Source organism: Coturnix japonica, chromosome 3 (assembly GCF_054131305.1).
Source record: "Coturnix japonica strain WE chromosome 3, WE-NBRP24, whole genome shotgun sequence".
Lineage (NCBI taxonomy): Eukaryota > Metazoa > Chordata > Aves > Galliformes > Phasianidae > Coturnix > Coturnix japonica.
The window spans coordinates 22,799,007-22,822,931 of record NC_140665.1 but is presented as its reverse complement, the minus strand read 5'-3'; the positions used below and the strand labels follow the sequence as shown (position 1 = coordinate 22,822,931).

General features: G+C 40.8%; 1 protein-coding gene and 1 long non-coding RNA gene across 7 annotated transcripts in view; one reads left to right on the top strand and one right to left on the bottom strand.

Moving 5' to 3' along the window:
• Positions 1–23,764, bottom strand: part of LOC107311120 (uncharacterized) — a 29,429-nt gene extending 5,665 nt beyond the window's left edge. Inside the window, exon 1 of the long non-coding RNA XR_004306547.2 lies at positions 18,530–23,764. This is a non-coding gene — a long non-coding RNA (uncharacterized LOC107311120). The remainder of the gene's footprint in view (positions 1–18,529) is intronic.
• The window catches only part of HHAT (hedgehog acyltransferase), a 167,159-nt gene that overhangs the window by 140,778 nt on the left and 2,456 nt on the right, over positions 1–23,925 (top strand). Inside the window, exon 11 of one of the 6 annotated variants that reach the window (XR_014944571.1) lies at positions 17,992–18,263. The exons of 3 other annotated variants lie outside the window; for them this stretch is intronic. Coding sequence is in view for 1 of the 3 variants with exons in the window: in XM_085543002.1 (XP_085399128.1) it covers positions 17,992–18,002 (11 nt within the window). In the remaining 2 variants the exon portion in view is untranslated. Of the gene's footprint in view, positions 1–17,991; positions 18,264–23,925 lie in introns of those variants that run through there. 2 more of the 6 variants (XR_014944568.1, XM_085543002.1) reach the window with 2 other exon arrangements.

Genomic DNA, 23,925 nt, shown 5'->3' with positions numbered 1-23,925 from the left:
GGTAGTTGGTCATGATCTTTTATCTGAGTTCATAGAAGGAAGGGCGGAAGAAAGGAAAAGAAAGGAAAGAAAGAATTCTTGATCCAGCTTATTTTTCTTCCACCCAACGAACAACCAGACACATTTATTTTGAAAGGATGGTGTCAGGCAGGAAATACAAGGGCACGTAGCATCTTCTTTTCCTTCTGAGTGCACTAATGTTGAAGTTCAGGGCACTGTCACCTCTCTCGCTTCTGTTCCTGCCTTATTTTTTGGTAGCTGATTTTTAATGTTGTCGATGGAAGTATCAGTTGAAACAGATGAGCCAAGATAATAAAAAGCTTAACAGTGCAGTTCTGTAATAACTAGCACTGTACACTGCTCCTGAAACAGGGCAGGAATGAGTTGCCTGCCAGTTCACCAATGATGTAGAGAAGAAATCAATTTTGCTTAGAATGGTAAGACCTTGATTTGATTCCTGAGAAAGAGGAAAACAATCATGCTGGTTGTCTGCCTGCCACGCATGAACGTTATCCAGTAAGTAGGAGCTCTGCTGTTCTACGTGGCTGTAAAGCATCCATGAAAATTAAGCAGCAGAAGAATACTGCCTGCAGCAAATATTTTCATACAAGTGACTTAAAAGAATGAGAACAGCTGGGATAATTTATCCTTTTATAATCCTCTCAAATCCGCATAATTTCTGCTCAGTGAGGCAATTTAGCTACCAGCATTGTCTGAAGCTTGACATTCCAGTCACACAATTGACTAGTTGCAGTAATATTTATCGGTTGTCTCCATTTATTATAAACAGAGTTCTCCCGATTTGCTTGTAGTGAGGACCTTGTGGCTGACACAGGAACTTGGGCTGTTAGCCATGAAATGCTGAAGTTCATCTTCCTGGATGGGTTCTTCTCACAAACTGCTTTCCTGCATTCCGTGCAGAGACTGCATTAAGCTGTATGAATTTGGTTAAATGAAGATCTCCAGTGAGCACTGATTGTGACCATGTAGTTGTCACTGATGAACACAGGTTTTACTAAATTTGATTCAAAATGCTTAAAAGCAATGCTCTTTAAAGTTATTATCATAGAATCATAGAATGGCCTGGGTTGAAAAGGACCACAATGATCACCTGGTTTAAACCAGGTGCCCAGAGCCACATCCAACCTGGCTTTGAATGCCTCTAGGGATGGGCATCCACAACCTCCTTGGGCAACCTGTTCCAGTGCATCACCACCCTCTGTGTAGAAAACTTCCTAATATCCAACCCAAACCTCCCCTATCTCAGTTTAAAACCATCCCCCCTTAATGATGAGCATCTCAGTGCTACATTTCAATTCTTGGGCTGTTTAACCTAGTTATCACTTGCAAATAAGCTAAATAGTACGCTTCTCTTCCATAACTGAGTAAACAATTATCATATTTCACCATTTATCACCTCCTAAAAATGGATAAACACATGATTTTGTGCCATATTGCTACAAAACTTCTATTTGGAATACATTTTCTCAAGAAGCTTCATCTGTTTATAAGAAAACTTGAGCAGTCGCACACAAAAAAAGGCAGGGAAAGAGCCTTAGTGTGAGATTTACTTATTTTTTAATAACGCGAGCTTTTATCACTTAATACGCTTAGGAAAATATTGTGACGTCTGAACATTACATATAGTCTGACAATCTTTAATCCCTTTCATTACATTGTTACTTATATCTTTTGAACGTTACTGTCCCCTCATGCCAGAGGTCTGTACTGTGACAGGAGGCTTTGCTTATCTTTAAGATTTTGAGATCATTTCCTTTGCCTGCTAAAGTTATCGTGTAGTTTTAATGCAATGATAAATAGAAAGGCAGATGGCAAAAATAGCGTGATTTTTATTGTTTAGCATCTTGTAACCTGATAGGAGGGATGATTTGCGCCACTGGAAAGAGGACATGAGCTTTTTGATGCTTCATAGCTTCAAGGTTAATACAATGTTTGGACATTGCTCCTGAATATAGAAAGATTACTTCACTCGTGCAAGTCATAAGACAGTTTGTGGGAAGCAAACAGATTTAACATAGTGTCAACACTCAGAGGTTTGTTGTACTTTCTTGAAATCAAAAATAAAAAATATGCATTAAAAATGTAGGAATTTCTTGACATAAGTGCTCTTCAAAATATAGGAAGAAGGAGGAGGGAATTCATATTTTTATAGTTTTTATGCCTTATTTCTGAGAACTTTTGAAGTTTGGGTTCGTTCTATGAAAAACCAACGTTTTAAAACTGTACTGTTAAATTGTAAGGTGGACGTACTGCTCTCACATACACTGGAGGGAAATAGAAAAAGAAATGCTGCAGGTGTTGATGAGCTGCACACATGTTCCTCTTGCTTTTAATCTATACAGCTCTGTGCCTGATGGTGCACTTCATGCCTGTTCTCTACAGATTACCCCTGGAGTCTTTGATACAATCCAGTCACTTTTTTTTTTTCCTTAACTTATGTAATGAGCAGACTGATTGAATCCTAACCCTGATGAGGAAAACCTAATGCTGATAATCAAAACTTTAATGTCTGAGGATGTGCACTATGGGCAGGAGTGTGTAATATTAACAAGTAACTTGGTGTTTGGGGGGATTCTCAATAGCACTGAAGTCAGTGGCACCTTCAGATATCTAAGACTGGCCAGAAAGTCTGTGACTTGTGTTGCTATGGGATGTGGTTCAGTGGTGCTGATGGGTTGGTGGTTGGGCTCGGTGTTTTTAGTGGTCTCTCCAATCTTAATGGTTCCGTGATTCCATTCTGTGTCCTTGAGTTCTTTAATACTGGCTTTTCATTCTCTGCTACTTCCTGTTTGTGGGTTAGAAGAGGAAACCAAACGCTGGGTTTAGATTCATAGTCTAATTTTTAGCTACTGTTTAAAAAAAAAAAAAAAAAAAAAAGAAAAATCTTGCTGTATCTCTTAAGAAAACTATAGCTGAAAATAACTTAGGACAGAAGTTGCTCATTTTCATGCTCAGAATCAAAAATAATTGCATTTCTAGTAGAAAAGTACTTAAAATAGAGCAGTTCTCTCACACTGATACTTACATGATATTACTTGCTGCATTATTTATAAAGCTTGAATTGACATCCATAGCTACTGCTTTTATTTATTCCATTTCTAGTCTTATAAAATCATCACCCTTTAACATATGAAGCTTCACAGGATGATTCAGTAATGCAGTATTTCTTCTATACATTATTTCAGAACCGTACAGAAAATTCAGATGTCCAAAAATGTCATAGTTTGTTTAAAGTGGAAAAAGAACCAACTTATTTAAAAAGATGCATTAAAATGAAGCTTACATTATAACGAAAAGCATTTGAAATTCCCTTATCTCCATCTGGGATACAGCTACTACTACTAATGTTCACTGAGTTTGTCATTCCTCTGCCAGCTGTGCCTTAACTTCCAAGTCTACCACACCATTTGCACTCGCTGGTTCTCACAGGTTTTGCTCTGTCCACATCTCTATTCTTAAGTCTTTGCTTTTCCCACTTTGTGTCTCCTCCCTATGCTGTGTGCAAGTCTTCTGCTGCACTACAGTTTATGCCTTCATCTCTTTTCTCCCTCTTTCTACCATGCAGGCAAGCAAGTTGCAGCAAGAGCTGCTGGCTGCTTTATTTCCACTCAGTGTATTTATTGTGTATGTTCATTGTCTACCTGGGTGCTCTGTCTAAATCTATGTACGGCAGTAAGTTTTACTCACAGTGATTGCTGAATTAACAGTGGAGTCTGAAAGATTCAGATGTGAAATACATGTGATTAAGAGTAAGCCCTTAGGGAAGCTGGTGGGAGTCTTCTGACATGGCGTATTTAAGCCACAGCAACTCTTGGTCCTTTATTGCAGTGTACGTGGAGTTTCCAAAGTACTTTGATGCTGGAGCTACACTGAAGGGCCTGACGTTGCTGTTTTGAACTTTTGAGGTTAACAGGTCTTGTGGACATCAGGAGGCTGTTTGTTGTTAAATTTTCTGTTTTATCATACTCATACTTGGTCTTCTGCTGCACAGGCTTGGTTTAAATCATAAAATCAGCTATTTAAGAGGATCTTTTTGAAAGGTGATTATCAGCTGTGGGTGTCTGATGAGGGAACTGGACTTATCAAGTACAATCACATGGGGGGAAAAATCCTCTGAATGCAGAGCTGGGTGAACTCTTTCTCCTTGCTTTGCTACGTGCTGAGCTGCAAAGCCTGTCCTCAGGCAGCAGATCTGAAGTACTGTGCACCTGAATTCATAACACTGGCAGAAGTTACCTCTTTTTCCCCCAGAAAAGGAAATACAATTTCAATTTTGAATGTTGTTATGATTGCGATGGCAATTACTGAAAAATAATCTTGATAGAGGTTGTTCCATAGGCTGTATTACTGTAGTGCTCTCTGTGACCATGTGAAAGGAGGTTGTGGTAAGTTAAGGGGGGGTCAGCCTCCTCTCTCGGCTAGCAGTGATGAGAGGGAATGGCCTTGAGTTGCACTGGGGAGGTTCAGGTTGGATGTTAGGAAAACTTCTCTAAAAGAGTGGTTGGGCACTGGAATAGGTTGCCCAGGAGAGTGGTAGAATAACTGTCCTCAGAGATGTTTGGGAAACATGGCGATGTGGTTTAGTGGACGATATTGGTGACCAGTTGAGGGTAAGGTCTTAGGTCTTTTCTGACCTTACTGATCTCCTGAAAGTTTCTTTTTCCTTTGTTAAAGAGCTGTTTGTTCTGTTGGTTTGTGCTGGCTCATGTCTGTATTCAGCAAAAGCCTAGGGATACTGGAGCTGCTCATTTAGGAGAGCCTGGAGGTGATTGCTCCTGCCTCCTCTGAAGATCCTCTAATGTGAAAAGAAGATTGGAAATATCAGGGAGAAAAGTCTCATAATGGAAATTCTGAGAGCATGGCAGAGAAGTCAGTCGGTGTTTGTGGTTTTTAGCTGTTTGCTGTGCACAGTGACGGTAAACCTGGGTTCAGAACATTTTGTGTGTTTGTGTTTTTCAAGTTTTCTGCACTCCTGTTTCTTCATCAGTAACAGAAGCTATAAAGGAAACTGCAAAGAGAATGTGGGTTTTGGTTCATAAATAATGATTTCTGTTATTTTTTTCTAATCTAAAAGTACCTGGAATAACTGGAAAATATTCACTGAGGCAAATCCCTGCATACAGGAGAGTTGGTAGCCAAGGCCAGCACATCCAAGGGACAGGCTTGCTTCTCTTATGTCCCACTGAGTTCTGACGAAGCATCCTTTGACAGCCTCTCCTTATATCTTACAGAGTAAGTCACCAAGCCTTTCAAAAACTCCATGGCTTTCAAATCTGTTCCAATAGGATGAGCTGCAGAATAGCAGTGACATTTCCCACCTGCTAGTTAAAGAGATACTGAATAAAAACTGATGGACAGAATAATTTCAAACAAATATGTGCATCTACCTACATATTTCTGTATGTTTGCACCCTGAGCACTTATTCATGCTGAAGTAAGACTGCATACTTTTTTCTTCCAGTGAAATTAGGAGAAGACAGATGACTAATTTTGTGTTTATGTATCATACTAATCCTATAAGAGATGGAATTAATGTATTATAAATAGGGTCAGGAGAACCTCACTACAAGGCCACTGAAGTTTTACTTGCTTTTTTCTTGTTGGTCTCAGAGATTTTACTTCTGTGTTCCTTCACACTAGTGAAGGAAGTCCTGCTTTTATCTGGTTCTGATATGTAAATATTATTGGCTGACTTAGCACAGGTGTAAAATGGACTGGAGTCTGAGCTGAACGTTTGTCTTAGAACAGAAGGACAGAGTCTTAAAGTTGATAGATGGTTTCTGTGGTACTTGAGGCCACTATAAGCCGGTTCATAGATACATCCCTCACAAGCATTTGTCAACCATATGGTTTAAAAGTATATGGATGTTTTTACATAGTCTTAAGTCAGTGCAATGTGGAAAGTGGTGTTTATCCTTCTACTCTCCCTGCTCCATTTTGTTGTTTTGCATTCTTCTCTGGACATGATGTCTGGACTGTATGCTCCTGCTTTTGAGACAGTTCCCCTTGTGCTACCTGCTTTATGCACAGTACATCTGCATTTGTTCTTATCCCTACCTCAGCTGGTCCCTGTTCAAGCCTGTTGCTTTGTTTGGACTTCCTCCTAGTGGACTTCCACCCTCCTGCCATGTTTGTGAGTCCTGGCTGGGATGTGTGTTATGTGCTGCAGCATTCACAGACAGGCAGCAATTAAACATACTGCAGCTTGTGTACAGGCAGCTGCTGAGCTTGGCATTCCCTGCAGCCTGTGAGGAGGAGATGGTGTATAGCAGAGCTTGGCAGGTTTGGGAGAAGAACAACAGGGATGATTAAAGGGTGGGATGGTTTCCAATGCACAGAATGGTCAGGTAGGCAAATAAGCTGGCAGCTGAGCAGTAACCAAGTATGCAGAGAAGTTGATAGGTGGAGGGGATTATAGCTGAGTTTGTTCAAGGTAATTGGAACAGAACTGAGTGTCACCTGTTTTCTGGGTGCTTTTTATGAAAGTCTGAGTAAAAGGTCTAAACTTCACAGCAGTCTAGTAGCTATTTGGTAAACAAGCTTCATTCTAGATGTATATTTTCATCTATCAGAAGACTGAATCTGCCTTTTTCATTGAAGCAGGCAAAAAGTTCTGTTTATGTTCCTGTCCTTTGCTCCAATCATTTCACTAAAGAGGTGCATTATTTCTGTTCAGGGGCCTTGGAGGGGAACACTGGAGATCTTGTCCTACAACTGGGTCATTCTGTATTAGGTGGCCATTTCTTCTCGTTGTTACTCATTGATGTCAAGTCCCCCATCATCACAAGCACATCATATTTCTAGGGTAGGCATCAACATTTTGCATGCTTTCAAGTAAGTCCCCAAATTACTGAGCATTTATAAATTCTGCCTGAGTTGCTGAGAGTGAAAGTCACCATGTAAGCAATGGCACCAGCCCCAGGAACTTGGTCCTGTTTCCACTGAGATGGGTGGCAAAATCCTCAATGGTTTTGTCAGCACCGTTTTTAAATGTCTGGATCATCTCCACCTTTAAAGATCACAATATTCTGAGCTTATAGTGTCACATGAAAATTTAATTAGGAGCTTATCCCAGCTGCACTAAAACATTTAGTCTGTCTTTGTCTCACTCACATGCACCTTCACCTCCTTAGGAAGCACCATCAAGGTGGTGATGTAAGAAATCTCCACGCTGTGTGGCTGTCTCAGAAAGCTTGGCTGAGGTAAGCTGCACACTGAATTGTATACAGCATGCACTCGCTGCTCTGTACTAGGCTCAAGGTTTATTCCTTGGCTGAAAAAGGAGTCCAAGCTTTGTCACATCAATTCACTGCAGGAAGAAGCTGTTATCAGCTATTGAGCTGCTTCAAGTTGTGTAGTGGCATGAGTGCCTTTGTTGCGGGAACAGTTCAATGCATATAGCCTTTGATTCTGTGTCACACTGCAAAATAAACAAACAAAAATCTAAGGAGCCAAAAGCTATTTTGTATTCCAGAGCAGCTTATAATGAACTGTGCTTCCTGGGGAAAAACTACTGACTCCCTCTTGGTGTAAGGGACAAAAGCTAACTATTGTTAGAGAGCTGTAATAATTAAGCTCTGGCCAGCACACGTAAGGGAAAGTGGCCCTGGGGGATACAGAGTGACTTCAGAATGCCCAGTTTCTCGAGAACTGACAAATGCCTGGAGTTAGTCTGGGATTTCTTAGGAGGACTGTGATTCAACAGGGAAGAACAACAGGGCTTCTGTCTAACTGGTGCTGGGTTCTGCATTTCTAATTCATATGCTTGGGGCCATACCTGTGCAAGGGCATCTCTGCAAATGCATGCAGGCTGTACTAGCAGGATATCTGGCATAAATTCATGTTTCATACCAGTTTAGCACAGCTCTTCACTGGGTTGAAACAGCATGTAATGGTAAGAAGACTCCTGTGAATACTACCAGTTAACATCATGTAGAACAAGGCTTGAACCTTATTTTAGTGTGAACTGATATTTGGAGTTTAGTTGTAAGAGAAATGTAGCTTTGCTAGAGTGTTTGATATTGTTTTGCTGCTGAACAGTCAAGTTCCAGGGCCAGTGAGAGTACCCATTCCTCCTTTGGAATGTGCTTTTTCACAACACTACTTAGGCACCAAATTCTCAAAGGGCTCAAGAGCAGAGCCCATCTGCACAGAAGGTAGAGCCAGAAGCGGTTCCTCAGCAGGTGCCTTGCTGCTTGAGCAGGTAGTGGAGTTTTCAGTGATAACAGTGCATCTGCTGCATTGCAAATAGGAGTTTCACTGAATTAGGCATGTCTTGATTTGTGTGACCTGTGCCATGTCTAGAAAGGTCATTTCCTCGTTTAAAAAGTCACGATGGCTTACAGAAAGGCATCACTGTTACATTGCAGTAAGCATTTCTGAACAGCCTCAGTAAAGCTGGCTCCTGCTTTAGAGACAAATACACGAGCTTTATCTTTTTAAGTAACATTATTGCTGATGAAAGGCTGTGAGATGAAGACTAGATAAACTAAGAGAGACAGCTAGCACTTACTGCTATGGCAGTCTGGAGGAAATGGCAAAAAGTATCATGTAAGAGAAAATCTCTCTTACTGCCCCATCCCCCTTTTTTCTTCCAGGATTGTCTGTCTTAATGTATGTGCCTGTCATGCACAGTTTAGAGTGCTTCATGATGCTTTAGGCTTGCTTTCCTAGCTTGCTTTCCTTCCTCTGAAAATCTGCCTTCAGCTTTACTGCTCATGTAAAAGAGAGTCATGGGATGTCCTCAGCCCTCCCAAGCCTCTGTTGCCTCCTAGGAAACGTTAAGAACAGGCTGTAAGCATCTGTGGGATGTGTCTGGTTTAGTTTTTGCCAGTCAGACCATTCTGGAAAGTCTGATATACTTCTAACAGTTTTGGGCAGAAATGAAATCTAGGTGTGGGAGGGCACAAGCCACAGGTGTACAGAAAATCTGTGTGCTTGTTGGCTCAAAGAGAGCCATGGAGCAGCTGCTGAAGGAGGCAGAGAGCTGAGCCCAGCACTGGGGGCAGTTCCAGGGCAAATGCCAGCAGAGGCTTCCTAGGGCCATTCATTTCCCTCTGGGAATCTGATCCACTATAATTTCTTCTCCAGTAAATTCAATGGACTTTGATGCTGCAACATGGTGTGTAGACATAACTGATGTTATTTACCTCTAACAAAATAGGAGAAAGAAAGAATACCAACTGCATACAGATGTCACATACTAAAATGCTGAGTCTTGACTGAGATTGTGAAGATGTATATATATGTTTTTCTGTCCTGCTCCTACTTCACACTATTGACACTGTTACAGGAAACTTCTATCACTTCATTTCAGCACAGGCACAGTAGCATAAAAAAACAACTGCAAAGGTCTGCCCACAGCAGCCTTCCTGTACTTCTGTTACAACAGCAGTGCTGACCCATCGATTCCCATGAAACTGAGACCATAGCTATAGCTAGCCAAGGACTTGTACTTGATGAATGTTTTAGTCTCTGAAGTTAATGGCATCAAGAGCCTGTAGCACTCTGCCAAATTTCTACTGGTTTTGAAGATGACGTGATTGCTTCCACGGCAATTTTTAGATGATTCAAAATTAAGGTATAGTCCAAATAGATATCCATTAATCAAAGATGGTGGTTATTTCCTTAGAAAACATTAACATTCACTTAATGTTTTTTTGCAGAGAGCTTCTTGTATCACATGAGTTCTGCAAGAGTAATTTTGTTAATAATTCAATTCAGCTTTATGTACTGCTGTCTTCATTAAAGAAGTTGGCAGGGTTTGTATTTAATGTTCTGCTAAGCTTGATTGAGATGTAAGATTACATCCGGTTATATCTCTGAGAGGGAAGGTGGTAAACTGATCCTGCTTTAGTATGATTTAAATTGGTCAGCTTGTACTACATCTATAGCTCCACTGTAGATTAACTTCTCTCTTTTTCCAAAGTAAAGACTGATGAGCATAACTGTCTCTGGAAGAAGGCTTGAAAGGCTGGACCTTGATTTTACCATAGAAAGGCCATCCTTGTTAGCAGAAACCACCTGTATAAATGGATCACTGCGGGGCTGGGGGAGATATTTCTATGAATAACCCTTGTCATCTGTATTGCATGTGTGGGTATATGCACAGGTCAAAACAGCAGGGCAAGCTGAGCCACCGCGGGAATATCCCTACTGTGTGATACTCACAAGCGGTGGGGAAGTTTGTGTTAATTCACAAGCTGTGAGGGCTCGGTTTGTTTTCACTCTTGTGAGTGACTAAACACAGCCACCTGAGAGCTGGAAAAATCTATCATTATTGAATTTCTTTTCTCATTTTCTGAAAAGCAACTATTGTTTAACAAGAGAGCTTGACTGTTTTACTCTCCAATAAAATACTTGTTTAAGACCATCTGTAGCCAAATGTAGTGTATAACACTCATTTTCTAACTGGACTATTAGATGAGAATTGATGAGTTAAGCAAGCCTCGTAGCTCTTCTTTTTTAGTGATGAAGGAATTTGTCCAAATTCGTAAGTTTGACTCGCCTCCTGGACCATCTTTTCTCTGTCACTGATTCCCCCATTCACTTCTCATTCCACCTTCTGATGTTTCTCTTTCCCTGCTGGAGATTCACTCGGTCGTTTTTACTATTCAATCTTAATTTTTTCAGAGCCTTTGTCTAGAATAATGACAATGAATCTGAGTCATCCTTCTGTTTCTATCCTTCTTATTTACTATGCTGTAATACTTCCAACATCAAATCAAAGTGGAGACGTGCCACAGCCTGTCTGGTATCCCACCCAACAATTACAACATCTGTTGCAGTTTGGGTTAGGATTTAAAACAAATTAAGCTCCATCACTCTCTGAAGAACAGAAAATAATTCACCATTCTAAAGCCGTAGAAGATACAGGGACTTGAGCAAAAGGGAAGGTAGATATGATAGAACACTGATAATGACCTTGATAATGTCCATCTGCCAGGGTAATTTTCCTGTCTCAGTAATGTAATGTGTTCAAATATAATTTAAAGGTCATCAAGGATGCAAGTCCAAGACTTAAGCAGAGTTTCTGATCAAAGTATTAACTAATGTGTTTGACTTTTCCTTTAAGGAATGGATGAAGGATTCTGCCAAATGATAATTTTCTCTTATTTAATCAGGCTTCTTTGTTACGACAAACTTGCAACAAGAGCTGAGCTCTTCACTTGAGTGCAATACTCAATGAAACAGCAAAGGGCGAAGGAAGGTCTTTTAGCCATAGATATCTTCAGATTCTGCAGTAAAGTGAATACTGAGCCAAATGCCAGTGAATAACTATTCTCCAAAGGGAGAACAGAGGATTATATGAGTAGCTCTGCTTTCCATGGGGAAAACACCAAAGTGAGCAGACATGAAGATACTGATGCTCACGTTGGTCAATTTGATGCAAAAAGCTGAATTTTCAAAATCTGTATTGGGTGTGCCAGTATCCATTCAAAAGGTTTTTGGAAAGAAATGAGTAAGGCTGAAGAAACAGACTGTACATTGGGTATTTCCTCATACAGTAAATACCGATAAAATAAGAGGATGCTTTTCTCTTTACTCATTCATTTTCTATGGCAAAAATCAGTTGTATAAACTGACACACTTTTTCTTTTTGGAAGCTCCTCCATTTCATCCAGAAGATGTAGTTCAGCATGAGAAATTCATTTTTGGTAATAATTTTTGAGTACTATAAATAGAAAATCCAACAGAAATGAAAGGAGTAAAGGAAGAAGTAGAACACTTTCCTTTCTGTTAGGTATCCTGCTGCCGAAGAAGAGGACGTTAATCTCATTGTCGGGAACAGGAGTAATAGTGCGTTCAGAAGGGGAACTTTAGAACAGCAGCCATATCCCCCCTCCCAGCAAGTGTGTCCTTTGGATCTTCTCCAGTTAATCAGTTGAAACGATGGACACCTTGACATCTTCATTTGGCACTAGGCTTTCACCAGTACAACAAGGGTTGCCAACCTCTAGCTTAATGTAGTCCCAACTAAAATTGATCTTCTGCATGTTTTTACTGCAGCCAGCACAAAATCATGGTACGCCTTTTGTTAGTTTGTTTGCCTATGACTTGCCTTCCTCCTGCCATCCACCACAACTAAGTGGGTCAGATCTGATAAGGTATTTTGTTCAGGTTTTAAAATACAACTTTTTAATATTTCTTGCACCACATGTGAATATCCTCCTTCAGTGTGGGCTTCGTGCATGCCCTGCCAGCCCTCTGTGATCTCCCACAAGGCATTTCCTCTTCTGGTGCTTTAGTTTCAAAGCAAGAATGTAAGAAAATGTTGTTTTTAATGTGTGGTGATTTGAGGCAAAGATGTCTGGAAATAGTCTGGGCACACTTGAGATGTGGCATTCATGAATTAGCCCCAAATTACATTTAAATGACTAATCTGTGTGGTCACACCATCACATGTGAACTGTGATCATTGAAATAAAACAAATCAGATCCTGCTCTGTTATACTGGATCCTTGAGCTGATATGATGTTGCCTAAATTAATTAATTATTCTGGCAGTGTTGGCTGATCCAGTAAAGAAAGGAAGCATGAACACTGAAGAAGGGCTTACAGAAATGGATATTTAGAAGGGGTTGCACATATGGAAATTTGTTCTCATTTCTTCCTTTGTGTTCTCCTGCTTACAAATGGAAATGACTGCTTCATTGCCAGTTCTCATTAAACTTCTCTCTCGTGAGTTGCAAAATGAGGACTAGGAAAAATTCTGCTGCTGCAAGGGATTGAAGCCTTGGGTCTGGGGCATAGCAGCAAGGCCAGCAGGATCCTGTCCTCTCCAGCGTGGCACCACACCAGCATGCCTTGTTATGGGGAGCAGAGCAGTTGTGGCAAGTGCCCGGCTGGGCTGCACAAGGTGGTATTGATGGTGGGTGGCTATTTTGGAGGCCCCTGATAAGGCTGATCGGGGTGATGTCCTTATGGCCCTGGCATCTTTATAGGTTCCATACACCTTGTGATGAAGCAGCTGAGCAGATCTACCCTCATGAGCCCCCTGGGGCTAGTATCCATTTACTTACTCCAGAGCTGTACAGCTAATTTTACTTTATCTGTTCTTGCTTCACACCAACAACAAACATGATCAAGGCTGTAAAGCGGCAGAGACAAATGAGCCCCAGAAGCGTCGCTGTGTTGTATGTCTGGACAAAGAGACATGAAATAAGTTGAATGCTATGGAGCTGATGTATATAAATGGGTCACTTGTTTCTTTGTGAGAGGCACATGCTTGTGTGTTGGCTTTTAGCATGATGAGTATATTAGCACTGTAAGCAGTCTTGTTAAATGTTTGCAGTGCTGCTATTATTAGATTAAACAGAGGAGCAAAGGTGGGACAGCCATGTATCAGATAGGATATATATGCAGTAGGATGTGATCTTTCCACATGTTTCCTTGACCCACTGGAGTTAGCCAGGAGCACTAGGCTGCACTTTGTTAAATGAGATAATTGAAGTATTGGCACCAGTTTTTTTATCAAGACACAGTAGTACTGTTGTACTTGGTTGTATTTTGATGTAAAGGAGCTGGTAGTTATGGTGCTTTTTTTCTCATAGAACATGCAACACCCTGTTAAGGACATCCCTGAAAACAAAATCTGGTCATTTTTATATAGAAATCAAAGTATTCCCAGATAGCTTTGCTCCACCGTTATATCCATCTAACCTGCAAGGAATGCTATGAGCGGTCCCATCCTGCAGCATTTCAGTAAGATTTCTTAAAACCAGAAAGCAAGAAGAGCAGCCAGCCTATAAAAAGAACAATGGAAATTGTCAGGAGCGTTCTCTGAGCAGATTCCAAAGGCAAGGGAGTGTTGTTACATTCAGTGCACAGACAGAGGGGCTTGGGCTGACAGACTCATTTTGATCTCAGTTACCAAATTGGTATGGAACTCATTCAGGTTCTCTCTGATTGAAATTCCTTCCCTCAGATCCCCTCCTACTGATCCCAGGAGAGCTGAGGGAGGCTCAAGAAGCAAACATCCCACAGCTGCCAGTTCTGACAGGTGCTGCATGGGGATGTAGCTTCCTGGGTACTTCTCATCCATGTTTTCTGTCATAGTTTGTTTCAGATGTGCTTCAAGCTTGTGCAACTCCTATAGGTAGATCTGTATTTTCAGGTACTGTCTGGGTTCTGTGTCACAGAGGCATGCTTCTGATTCACACAGAGAGCAAGGAATGAGATATTTCTTCCCCAGATTCACTAGTTCTCCTAAAATCCAGAATGTATCTTCTCAGAACATACAAGTAAATTGTCTATTTATGACCTTAAAATAATTCTAAGGCTTTTTCATTGTTTCACATGATCTTGATGGTGGACTAACAAACTGGTACCCATGCAGTATCTGGAATTGAACTATTTTACTGATAATTTTTGTATTTAGTTGCTGTGATTATATGGCCTGCTGCAAAGTCAGGTTGGTATCTGCACATGAGAAGTGCAACATCAGGTCTATCAGAAAGGGGCCACCTACGTATAATTGTACAGTTGGATTAGATGATCTTTTTTTCCAGCCTTAATGATCCTATGATATTGTTTATGGCCCTTTTTCTACAGTTAACTTGTATATTATAATCGCGTTTCATGCAGTATGTCACCAGTGTAATGGAAATTGCCATCAATGTCTTCTGATGGCCGATTGCCACTGTCAGGTGACACTGTCCTTCCACAGCTGCATGCATTAACAGCCCCATGGTTCTTTTCTTTGCCATTTGGTGACATTGTAAAAACAAGACACAAGTGGAAGTGAAATAACTTCACGTAGCCTGAGGCCAGCAGCACTGAAATTGCCTTAGTCCTGCATTGATTGATTGTGGCTTTGATAAGAGGTTGTGACATTGCTTGGTTACCTTATGCACTTGTATTCCTCAAAATGTTTGAATTTCTGTTAGGTGAGGACTCGATTCGCTGTTCTCACTTGTAGTACTACCTTTACGCTGGTATGGCTATTATCCCATATGCAGTGTTCATGAAAATTACCCATGTGCTGTCTGCCCTTCCCTCACTGCACGAAGCTCTAACAAGTAGCAATTCTTGTTCTGCACTGTGGTAAGAAGTTGCAGCTTGTGTATTGTTATCATAGCTGGATGGAAGCACTTCTTAAATTTGTCACACTTCTTGTTTTCTTATTCTTAACACTGTGAGAGATGAGTGTAAGGGAAACTGTTGATCACAGCCTGCACCTCTGATTAACCACCTGAGGCAAGCAACAAGTCAGCTGTGGGAGCACAGGTGGAGGTAATTCAGCTGTGCTCCTGGAAGGGGTGGAGCCTGACTCCACCTCTCCTAGATCCCATTTAAGGGCTGACCACCACAAAGGTAGTATCTGTTTCTGGAAATCACTCCTGTATGGAGTTTTTGTGGTGAGCCTCAACATTGGTGAACATCTGTCTCAGCTGAGAGCCTCAGCACTGGTGAGTCTTTTCTTAGATACCTTCTGGCTATCTGTTTACTCTGTGATTATGGCTGTACTCTTGCATTGTTCTGCCTATACAGATGGGGCAGTGCCACAGAATTGCTGATATGATTCAGGAACATAACTGATTTTGTGATGAGGAAAAGGAATTGCAGGTTAGAGATTCTTACAACTAGAAAGGATGGAGGATAATTCATCATTAAATAATACTTCATAATAAAAGAATATTATTTTATTCATCATTTAAGCATCTAACATTTGTGACTGTTACAGCCAGACCTTAGTCAGAAATTGGGTTGGGAAAATGAATTATAGCTCTTCACCGTTTTACACAAGTACTGTCTTTGCTGGTGACCAATAATATATTGGAATCACTGGTTTAAATGTACTACTCTTGAGAGCTTTAGTAAGACCTTGATTGCTCAAGAGATCCCTAGCACTTGATCTCAGAGACTACAGAAAGAATTCTGTTGAATGCAAAATGTTGATGTACAAACCTGAATTCTAGGATGGAGACCCCATAATTAGATCAATACAGAAACCATCATGAAATTCAGGTTCTCGTAGAAGGGAAGTTAACTTGCCCTTCTGCTCAGCCTCTTTCTTTGCATGTCAGGGGTATCTCTGCTCAATGACAGACAACATTCAGTACTCAGCTCAGGCATGTGCCAGGCAGCATTGTTCCCAGCTCTGCCCTTGGGACGTGTCTGTTCTCCTGGGGATTTAGCTCTCTGTTCTCGCACTTCATTGTCCATCTGCAACAGAAAGAGGCTCTTGGCTCTGACGTTTTGATTGCTGTCTAGAATGCCGTCAATGAATCATTCCCTAAAATATTTGCTAGTGTTATCTTGCCATAACTGTTCAAACTGTATTTAAGGAGATTACTCTGAGAATACCTGAACAGGCATTTGTGGATGAGCACAGAGTTGTTCTATTGCACAGCAAGGCAGGTGTATTACTCAGTAATGTTTTAACTGCAAATCACTTCAAAGAGGAAGCTCTTCTGCTTTGCTTCCAAGCAAAGATGTGTCTTTATTTACAGTCATGCTTCTGAAAGCTTTTGTTCAGGGAGAGACCAACAAGAGTTCCTATTTTGTTTGTTTCCATTTCGTGTTAGCTGTGAGCAGTTCTCAAATAAAGACCTGGGAGGAGAAGGAAGGTCACTACTAGTTCATATGCTTCTGGCTTATAGATTCACCTCTTCTTAATCTGTAAACTAAAGCTGTTTGATTTTCTTTTCCTTTCCTGTTATCGCTTGCGGCTGAATGACAGTGCCTGGCACTTCCCCATCCCCCTCTCCCCCTTTTTAAACTCTGAATTTGAACGTAACAGTTGCACTAGTAAGGTTCTTTTGGTTTAGGCTAAATTACCCCAGATTACCTGATATGCTTGAGACCAGGATTGTTGCCTAAAACCTCTGATGTTTTTTTACTGACAAGTCCTGCTGTTAAAAATAAGGGCTATGAAGGTCTGCTTCAAAACATGAAGCAAAAAGCCAAACTGCCATAATTCTTTTGTGCTTTATACAATAATTAAAAGTACTTGGGTTGGAATTATGGTCAGGTAATAGCATGATCAAACAATGTAGAGTGAGGTTATTAACATTCCTCTGCTCACATCAGGTGACACGTGCAAGGAGAACTAATGCTTCTGATTTAGGTTATACAGCATCTGGAGAGCTGTTGATATCATGGTTGGATATCAATGATGTTTTGCCTCCAGAGACAAAATGGAGTATCTGTTCAAGCAGAAACCTCCTGACTGGATACCTGTATCCATACAGAATTTACCAGAATTTGTAAACAAGAATGCTGACAGGTTTTGTTTGTGGTTGGTTTTGGTTTGTTTTTTTCTTTCACATGCATACTTTGTGCAATGCAATAGTTTTGGTGTCACTGAGTTGTATCAAAGGTGCTTTATAAAACAGTAGCCCTGTCTTTTAAGTTTCCTATTAAGTTATTTGTAGCTAATCTGATTGAAGGAAACTGTGTGTTTAGCATGTTTCCTACTTGGACTGAGGCTGAATGATTTTCTTGTATGAGACAATCCTTGCCAGCCCACAACTTTCCTTAGTGCCATCAAGTATAAAAGCAAAATGATTTTACATATAGTGATGTGTGGTTCCACTCTCTATAGGAATGCAGAAAAGTCACAGCTTTTATCGTTTTAGCTTTTTTTCCCCACTATCTTGTAAATGAAGCCTGCTTGCCTTATGACTGTGCTAAGAGACTACAGCTTTCTGCTCTTGGCAGTGCTGATTTTGAGTCCAGTCATCCTGCACTGCAGATGATGCTCTTTATTACTTCTCCATTTCCAGTTTCCCTCAGCAGCAGCAAGTACTCCTTAGACAGTCTCAGATGTAAGCATTCTCCAGGATGATATAATTTAAAATTCACATAAACAAACTACTATCTAATACATTTGTTAATATCCTTAGCTGGAAAGTGCTTCATGTCTACTGAGGAGGAAGCTTTTAGTGGTTACTGCCAATGTACCTGAGTGAAGTTGAGATCTTGACCTGGCAGCTCACTATTTCATGCTTTTCGGTCTTGTTTACAGATTCCGTGTAGGACAGCTTCTGAGTCATCCTTACAGCACTTCCCTGGCTTCCCTTTTAAATACCTCCTGTTTTTACAGTGGTGATTTTGCTGAATATTTGGACTTCACTCACACTTGAATCTGCAGTATTTCCAACTAAAAATCTATGACAATTAGTGAAGTTGGCCTGCAGTCCCCAGGCTGGTTCCCCTTGGCTCTACTCCCAGCTCTGCTCCAATGTGGATGGAGGGGAAAGGTGTGCGAGTTCTTTCCTGGAGATACAGTGGGACAAGGTAGCATCTTGAATATGGATACCCCATGAATCTGGGTTCTGTTTTATGTGGTGGGTGACAGTGGAGATGCCCAGCTGACTTGGAGGGCTGTGCATGTGCTGGCAGAATTGGCTGTACTTTATCATGGCAGTGGTGCAACTTTGTCTTCTCATACACAAGCTGAAAGCAGCAGCAAATACAAGGCCATGCTTTTTATGTTGGGGCTTTGTTTGCTATATACATTCTTTTGCAGCTTAATTCACTGTCCTCTATGTACTGCATCTTACCTCACCATGCTTGTACTTATTCCTGTATGCATGCGTGGAGCTGATTTGATGTCTCTGGCTTGAGTGCTTCCATAGAGCAGACAGGAAATTCAAGTGACGTTCTGTGCATTTGGTCCTTGTTCCAGGCCACTTCATTATCAGCAGAAGTTTATGTCTAGGTAGCTGAACTGTAAGTACACAGAAATGAAATGCTTATTAGTAAAAACTCCTACATGAGGATACAGGCTATTTGCAGACAGTGATGCCTGAGATGGTCATTAATTTGGAGAGCACCACAGTTGAATTTAAACACGTGAATCATAAAAACTAGCAGACCCTTCAGTTTAAACCCAGGAACCAGCAGACTTAATTAGCCTTAAGGGTAAGCTTCTATGTAGTTAAAATTCTGCTGGATTTGAGCAGAAACAGCTACAGACAGAAATAGCACACACTCCTGTATTTTAAGGACTTATCCTCAAATGTGCATTATAAAAATAATAATTAAAAAAGTAAGTTGATCTCCAACTTGAGGAGATTGCAAGCAATTAAATAAGACAAAGACCGTTTCCTGACCAAAGCCTTTTCTGCGGCATGGTGCATACTAAGTCCTTGAACAACACTACTCAAGAACATGGACTGTTGAGAAATTGTATTTCTAACCACTGGGAGGACAGACTAGGGAGCTGAGATCGCTGCCAACCCAGATCAGCTCAAGCAGAGCATGCAGAGGTCCATCTCAGTGATTGGGATGTGCTACAGTTGGGCAATTAAAATATGTTAATAAATTTTTCTGTCAGTTAATTAATCTGCTGTACTTTGTCCTGTGCCTCTTGCCTAGGCACTGGGCACAACTGGCTCTGTCTTCTTCGTGCTCTTCTTTCAGATATATATAAACACTGATGACATACACACAGAGCCTTTTCTTCTCCATTATATATTTAAGTATTATATATCAATGTATTTTTATATGTGTAATTGTGAAATCTAACTTCAGTGAATTCCAAATAGTTCCAGTACTTCCATGATTGCTTCTGTTTTGTTTTCTTTACACCTGGGGCTGGAGTTGTTTACTGCCATGAGTTCCAGTTCAGTAGAGATTTCTTAAATGGCTTTATTTAATGAATGTTTCTGCACATAATTCAAAATGCCCATTTTCCTGTCTAGGTTAGATGTGAGTAAGGGAAGTGTATTGAGAGGAATTAGAATGTGGAGGGACTTGAAAGGAGTCTGCAGGAAAACCATTCTGCAAGGGAAGGTTATTTTGCTGTTTATCTGTCTTCTGAATGCTCTATTTTGAAGGGTGTATTGGAAAACCTTTAGAATATCCTTCAGAAATAAGTGTTTTTACTTGAAAATTATCACTCCTTTCTATTCTGAAGCAACTAAATCAGAATATGGAATGAACTCTGGGAGAAACAAAAGTAAGAATACATTATAACACAATATTACCCAGTGGCCCAGCATTATGTAGGGCTGGGAAACATAATGCACAACCCATGGAATCATTCTGCATAAGCCAATTGGATCACCTCTGCTGTGCTTTGAAGTTACCAGTCCCACATCTGCATGCTGAATGCTAATAACATCTCAGAATATATTGGGCTTACTTTTCCAACCACACTAAAAGGGTAAGTAGGTCAGCCTGCACAGGTGACTGCAATAGATCTTGTTAGGCAGTCCTGCCCTAACAGGTAGCAGCAATACAACTAGAAGTGAGAAACACCTGAAATGATCATTAAGTTTAACAAAAAAAAATGTGGTATTTGTCATTTGCTCCAAATGTTGGCACAGATAATAGGCTTCTTTCTACTGACCTCTAGTTTGAATCTGTTACTCTTCTGAAAATGGAACTGATCTCATGAGGATGTTAGCAAGTATAAGTAAGAGGCCTTGTCCTCAAATGGGGGTTTGATGTTGCTTTTTTATTCTACCTGGCAAATCAGTACCTGTGCCTCTTCTTCCTACCCACATTTGTGTCTCTTAAATGCTCCTTCATGGAGTGGTGGCTTTGCTGTCCTGTCACAAGTGCAGTTCTCTTTAAGGACAGGTTTTCCCAACTGGAAGTCTCATGGAAACTTATGTACTTCCAAATCAAAGTCAGATGCATGCCTCCAAAGTCAAGCTTTTCAAAGAGAGACCCTTCTCTGGGTTTTACTGATGTAATAACTACTCCATGCTTTGAAGACTTTTGAAGACTATTAGCCAAGTAACATCTAAAAACAGCACTGAGGTCCTTCAGCAAGTAAGGCAGTTCTGAACATGTAAAATGCAATTGCTGTCCCTTTCTCACTAACCTCTCACAGGCTGAAACTAACAAAGTGTTGTTTTCTTGTGCTCATGTATTCTGTGATAGCTGGAGAGACCTAACATGTTTTATGTTACTGTACAATAGATTAGCTGTTTGTGACAGCAGTGTCTTAACTGGGACTGGAAACTTCTTCAGGAGGAAGCTGTGTGATAAAGTGCTGCAGCCAGCACAGTATTCATGGCACTCTTTGCAAAGAAGTCTGAGTTTAGTGGAGCATTGTACCTGTGTTAGCAGAATCAAAACCAAGTTCTCCACTTATGTTTGTCACCAGCACTCCTCTGATAGAAGTCCATTTGTCTTATAGAAGATGATGCAGCTAAAGCATACAGGCATTGTTGGATTTGCAAAGAGGACAAATACATATACAAATAGCATGTGTTAATGAACACTAATTCATCTTTCCAAAAAAAAAAAAAAAAAAAAATGAAAATCTGAGTCATCTCACAAAACTCAGATTTTGAGCCTAAAATCAAATTACTGATGGTAGTCACTAAATTATAAGACATAAGGTGGTATGTGACATATTCAAATAGGCAAACGTAACTTGGTTACTTCTTAAGTTTAATACTTCACTTGACTCATGCAATGTTGCTTTTTAAAGTGCATTCTATGTATATGATTTCATAGACATGTCTGTATTCTGGATCTGTATTTCTCTGTTATGAACAGAATTTGAAGAATGCTACTGGGTAAATGGCCTTTTCTATCTGAGGATGCAGTGACTTAGGGGGGATAAGGTAAAGCCAGGGAGACACCAGAAAGAAGATGCCTTTGAATTTGAGAGTAAGAGCAGAAAGGGAGACTAAAGGATCATGTGGATCTAAAAACATCAGTAATTTCTGGTTGGTTGGGTTTACAAATAGAAGCTGTTTAAACAAGGAGAAGGCTCTTGTGAACATACCTTGCAAGCTCATGCTGTTGTTTGATTATAGAGATTATGCACAAGGATGACACATAGGTCATTTAGAGCAGAAGAAAATGCTGGACAGAATTTAAAATGATGTCCTTGCTAGACTAGCATTGCTCAGCATGTCCTTCCCTGTAACATCACCTTCTGCAGGCAGAGGTCTTCAATCTTTCAATAAGTTTGTGTTCTATTTAATTATAAAAAGGAACAGGTAAAAACAGTTGAAAGAGCTCCTGCTTGCTTTGGGCTTTCCTTGGGCCACTTCTCAGATGCGGATGCATTTATGTGAATCTGCATGGCATGGAACAGAGTTAATCCAGAACTGTGGAAAAGCAGAACAGAGAACCACAGAATATCCCAATGTTGGAAGGGACCCACAAGGATCACTGAGTCCAACCCCTGGACCACCCAAAAACAGACCTCATGTCTAAGAGTCAGAGGTTTCCCATGTGTGCTGCTTTGGGCTCTGTGCAGCTCTTGATAGAACAGCTGTAGGAAAAACAATATGAAAACCATTGTTTTCCATCTCCCATGGTGGCTCACTAAAAGAAGGCTTCCCCCTTCTTTTCAGCTTAATTAAACCAGGAGTAGATAATCTACTGGATGCAGTCCCTAATACCTGTAACTGTACAAGGGAAACTCACCATGCTCCAAGAGGATTACCACAATCCAGATTACAGTGGCAGGAGGGCTCATAAACCTACAGCAGGGGCTCTGAGGAGGAATGTTATTATAAATGTAAGGCACCTAGAAGAAATTTCCACCAAATACATACATAGTCTGCCAAGATCTCTTATAAATAGGATGTGGAGCCCTGGCTTGCGATAACAAGCAAGTCATACATCATTAGAACTACTGCTGGCATGTTGTCTTTGTGTGTCACATCTTTAAAGTGCTTAAAAAAAAAAAGAAAAGAAAAGCTTAATGTCTGTCTACCAGGATTCCCAAAAGTACCCTTTCTTAAAAAAGAAAGAAAGCTATCCTGAAGTCTGCCCTCTTTCAACTTGCTGCTTCTGTCTGTATAAAGCAGACACAGAATATCGCTGCTAGGACAGGTACAGGTTCGTTACATCTGTTGACATACTTTCAAGTGAAATGTTACCGCAGACAAAGCACTGTGAGGCTTTAGCTTGCTGTTGAAGGTAAAACCCAACCTCCAGCAGCCTAATTCCACATCTGGGTGAGCAGACCTTCAGAAAGAAGAATGCTTTGTGAGTTACATGGTGAAGAGTCTCTGTCTTCTGTCCATCCCTTCTGCAGAACCTTGAGGAACATCCTTCCAGGCAGCAGGCTTCTTCTGACCAGAACTATCCCCAAGAGAGCACAGAAGCCCTTAGAAGCTGTTCTTTCAAATGCAGCTGCTGTTGGTTCAGGATGTAGAAAGCCAGCCATACACATAACCAGAGTTCGCATCAACAACAACCCACCAAAAAAAAGTCAAATACCTTCCCTTCCTCCCTTCTCCGTCCCCCTCAAAGAGAACATTAGGGCTCAATTTTTGGGCTCTCAACCTATGAATTCTAAATTTTGTTATCCTAAGATGAGAATGGAGAAAATGAACAGAGGTACTGGGAAAAGTATTGAGAAAAGCAGCTTCATTTATCTGATTCAGAAGTCTACAGCTACAGCGATGTGTAAATGCACTGGAAGGAGCACGCCTGTTGGCGTGTAACGCCCAGACATACTTATATAGCTTTAAGAGCTTGAGTTAGAAAAGGTAACTTTCACTAAAAGGAAGGGGAAGTAAGAGCAAAACGTGTCATTTCCTCAGCCAAAGTTTTATACATTAGAGGACTTATTCCTTTTAGTTAAAGAACAGAAAGTCTAATGAGCAGATAGGGCAAACAGGGCTGTCTCCATGTGCCAGCACAATGCTATGCTGACCCTATTAGCTGTTATTGGTTTGTGGAGAGCATACATCAGTTTCACACCCAGCTGCAGGGCATCCAAAGCAGCCTTAATCAGAGGTTTCTCCAGGCTCTCTGCAGAACAGATAGCTGTGTCTGCTCTGATTTTTAATAACCTGTATTATGGCTGTGCATGCCTTCGTGCCTGGTAAGTGCCACAGCCAGCATAAAGCATCAGGGTTCGTTCAGGGAGCAGTTTGACAGACAAACCTGCCACAAAGCTGTGGATTGAAACTGACCTCTTTAAAGCTGCAAGCATCGTTTGGAGATGCAGAACAGGAATAAACCTGATCCC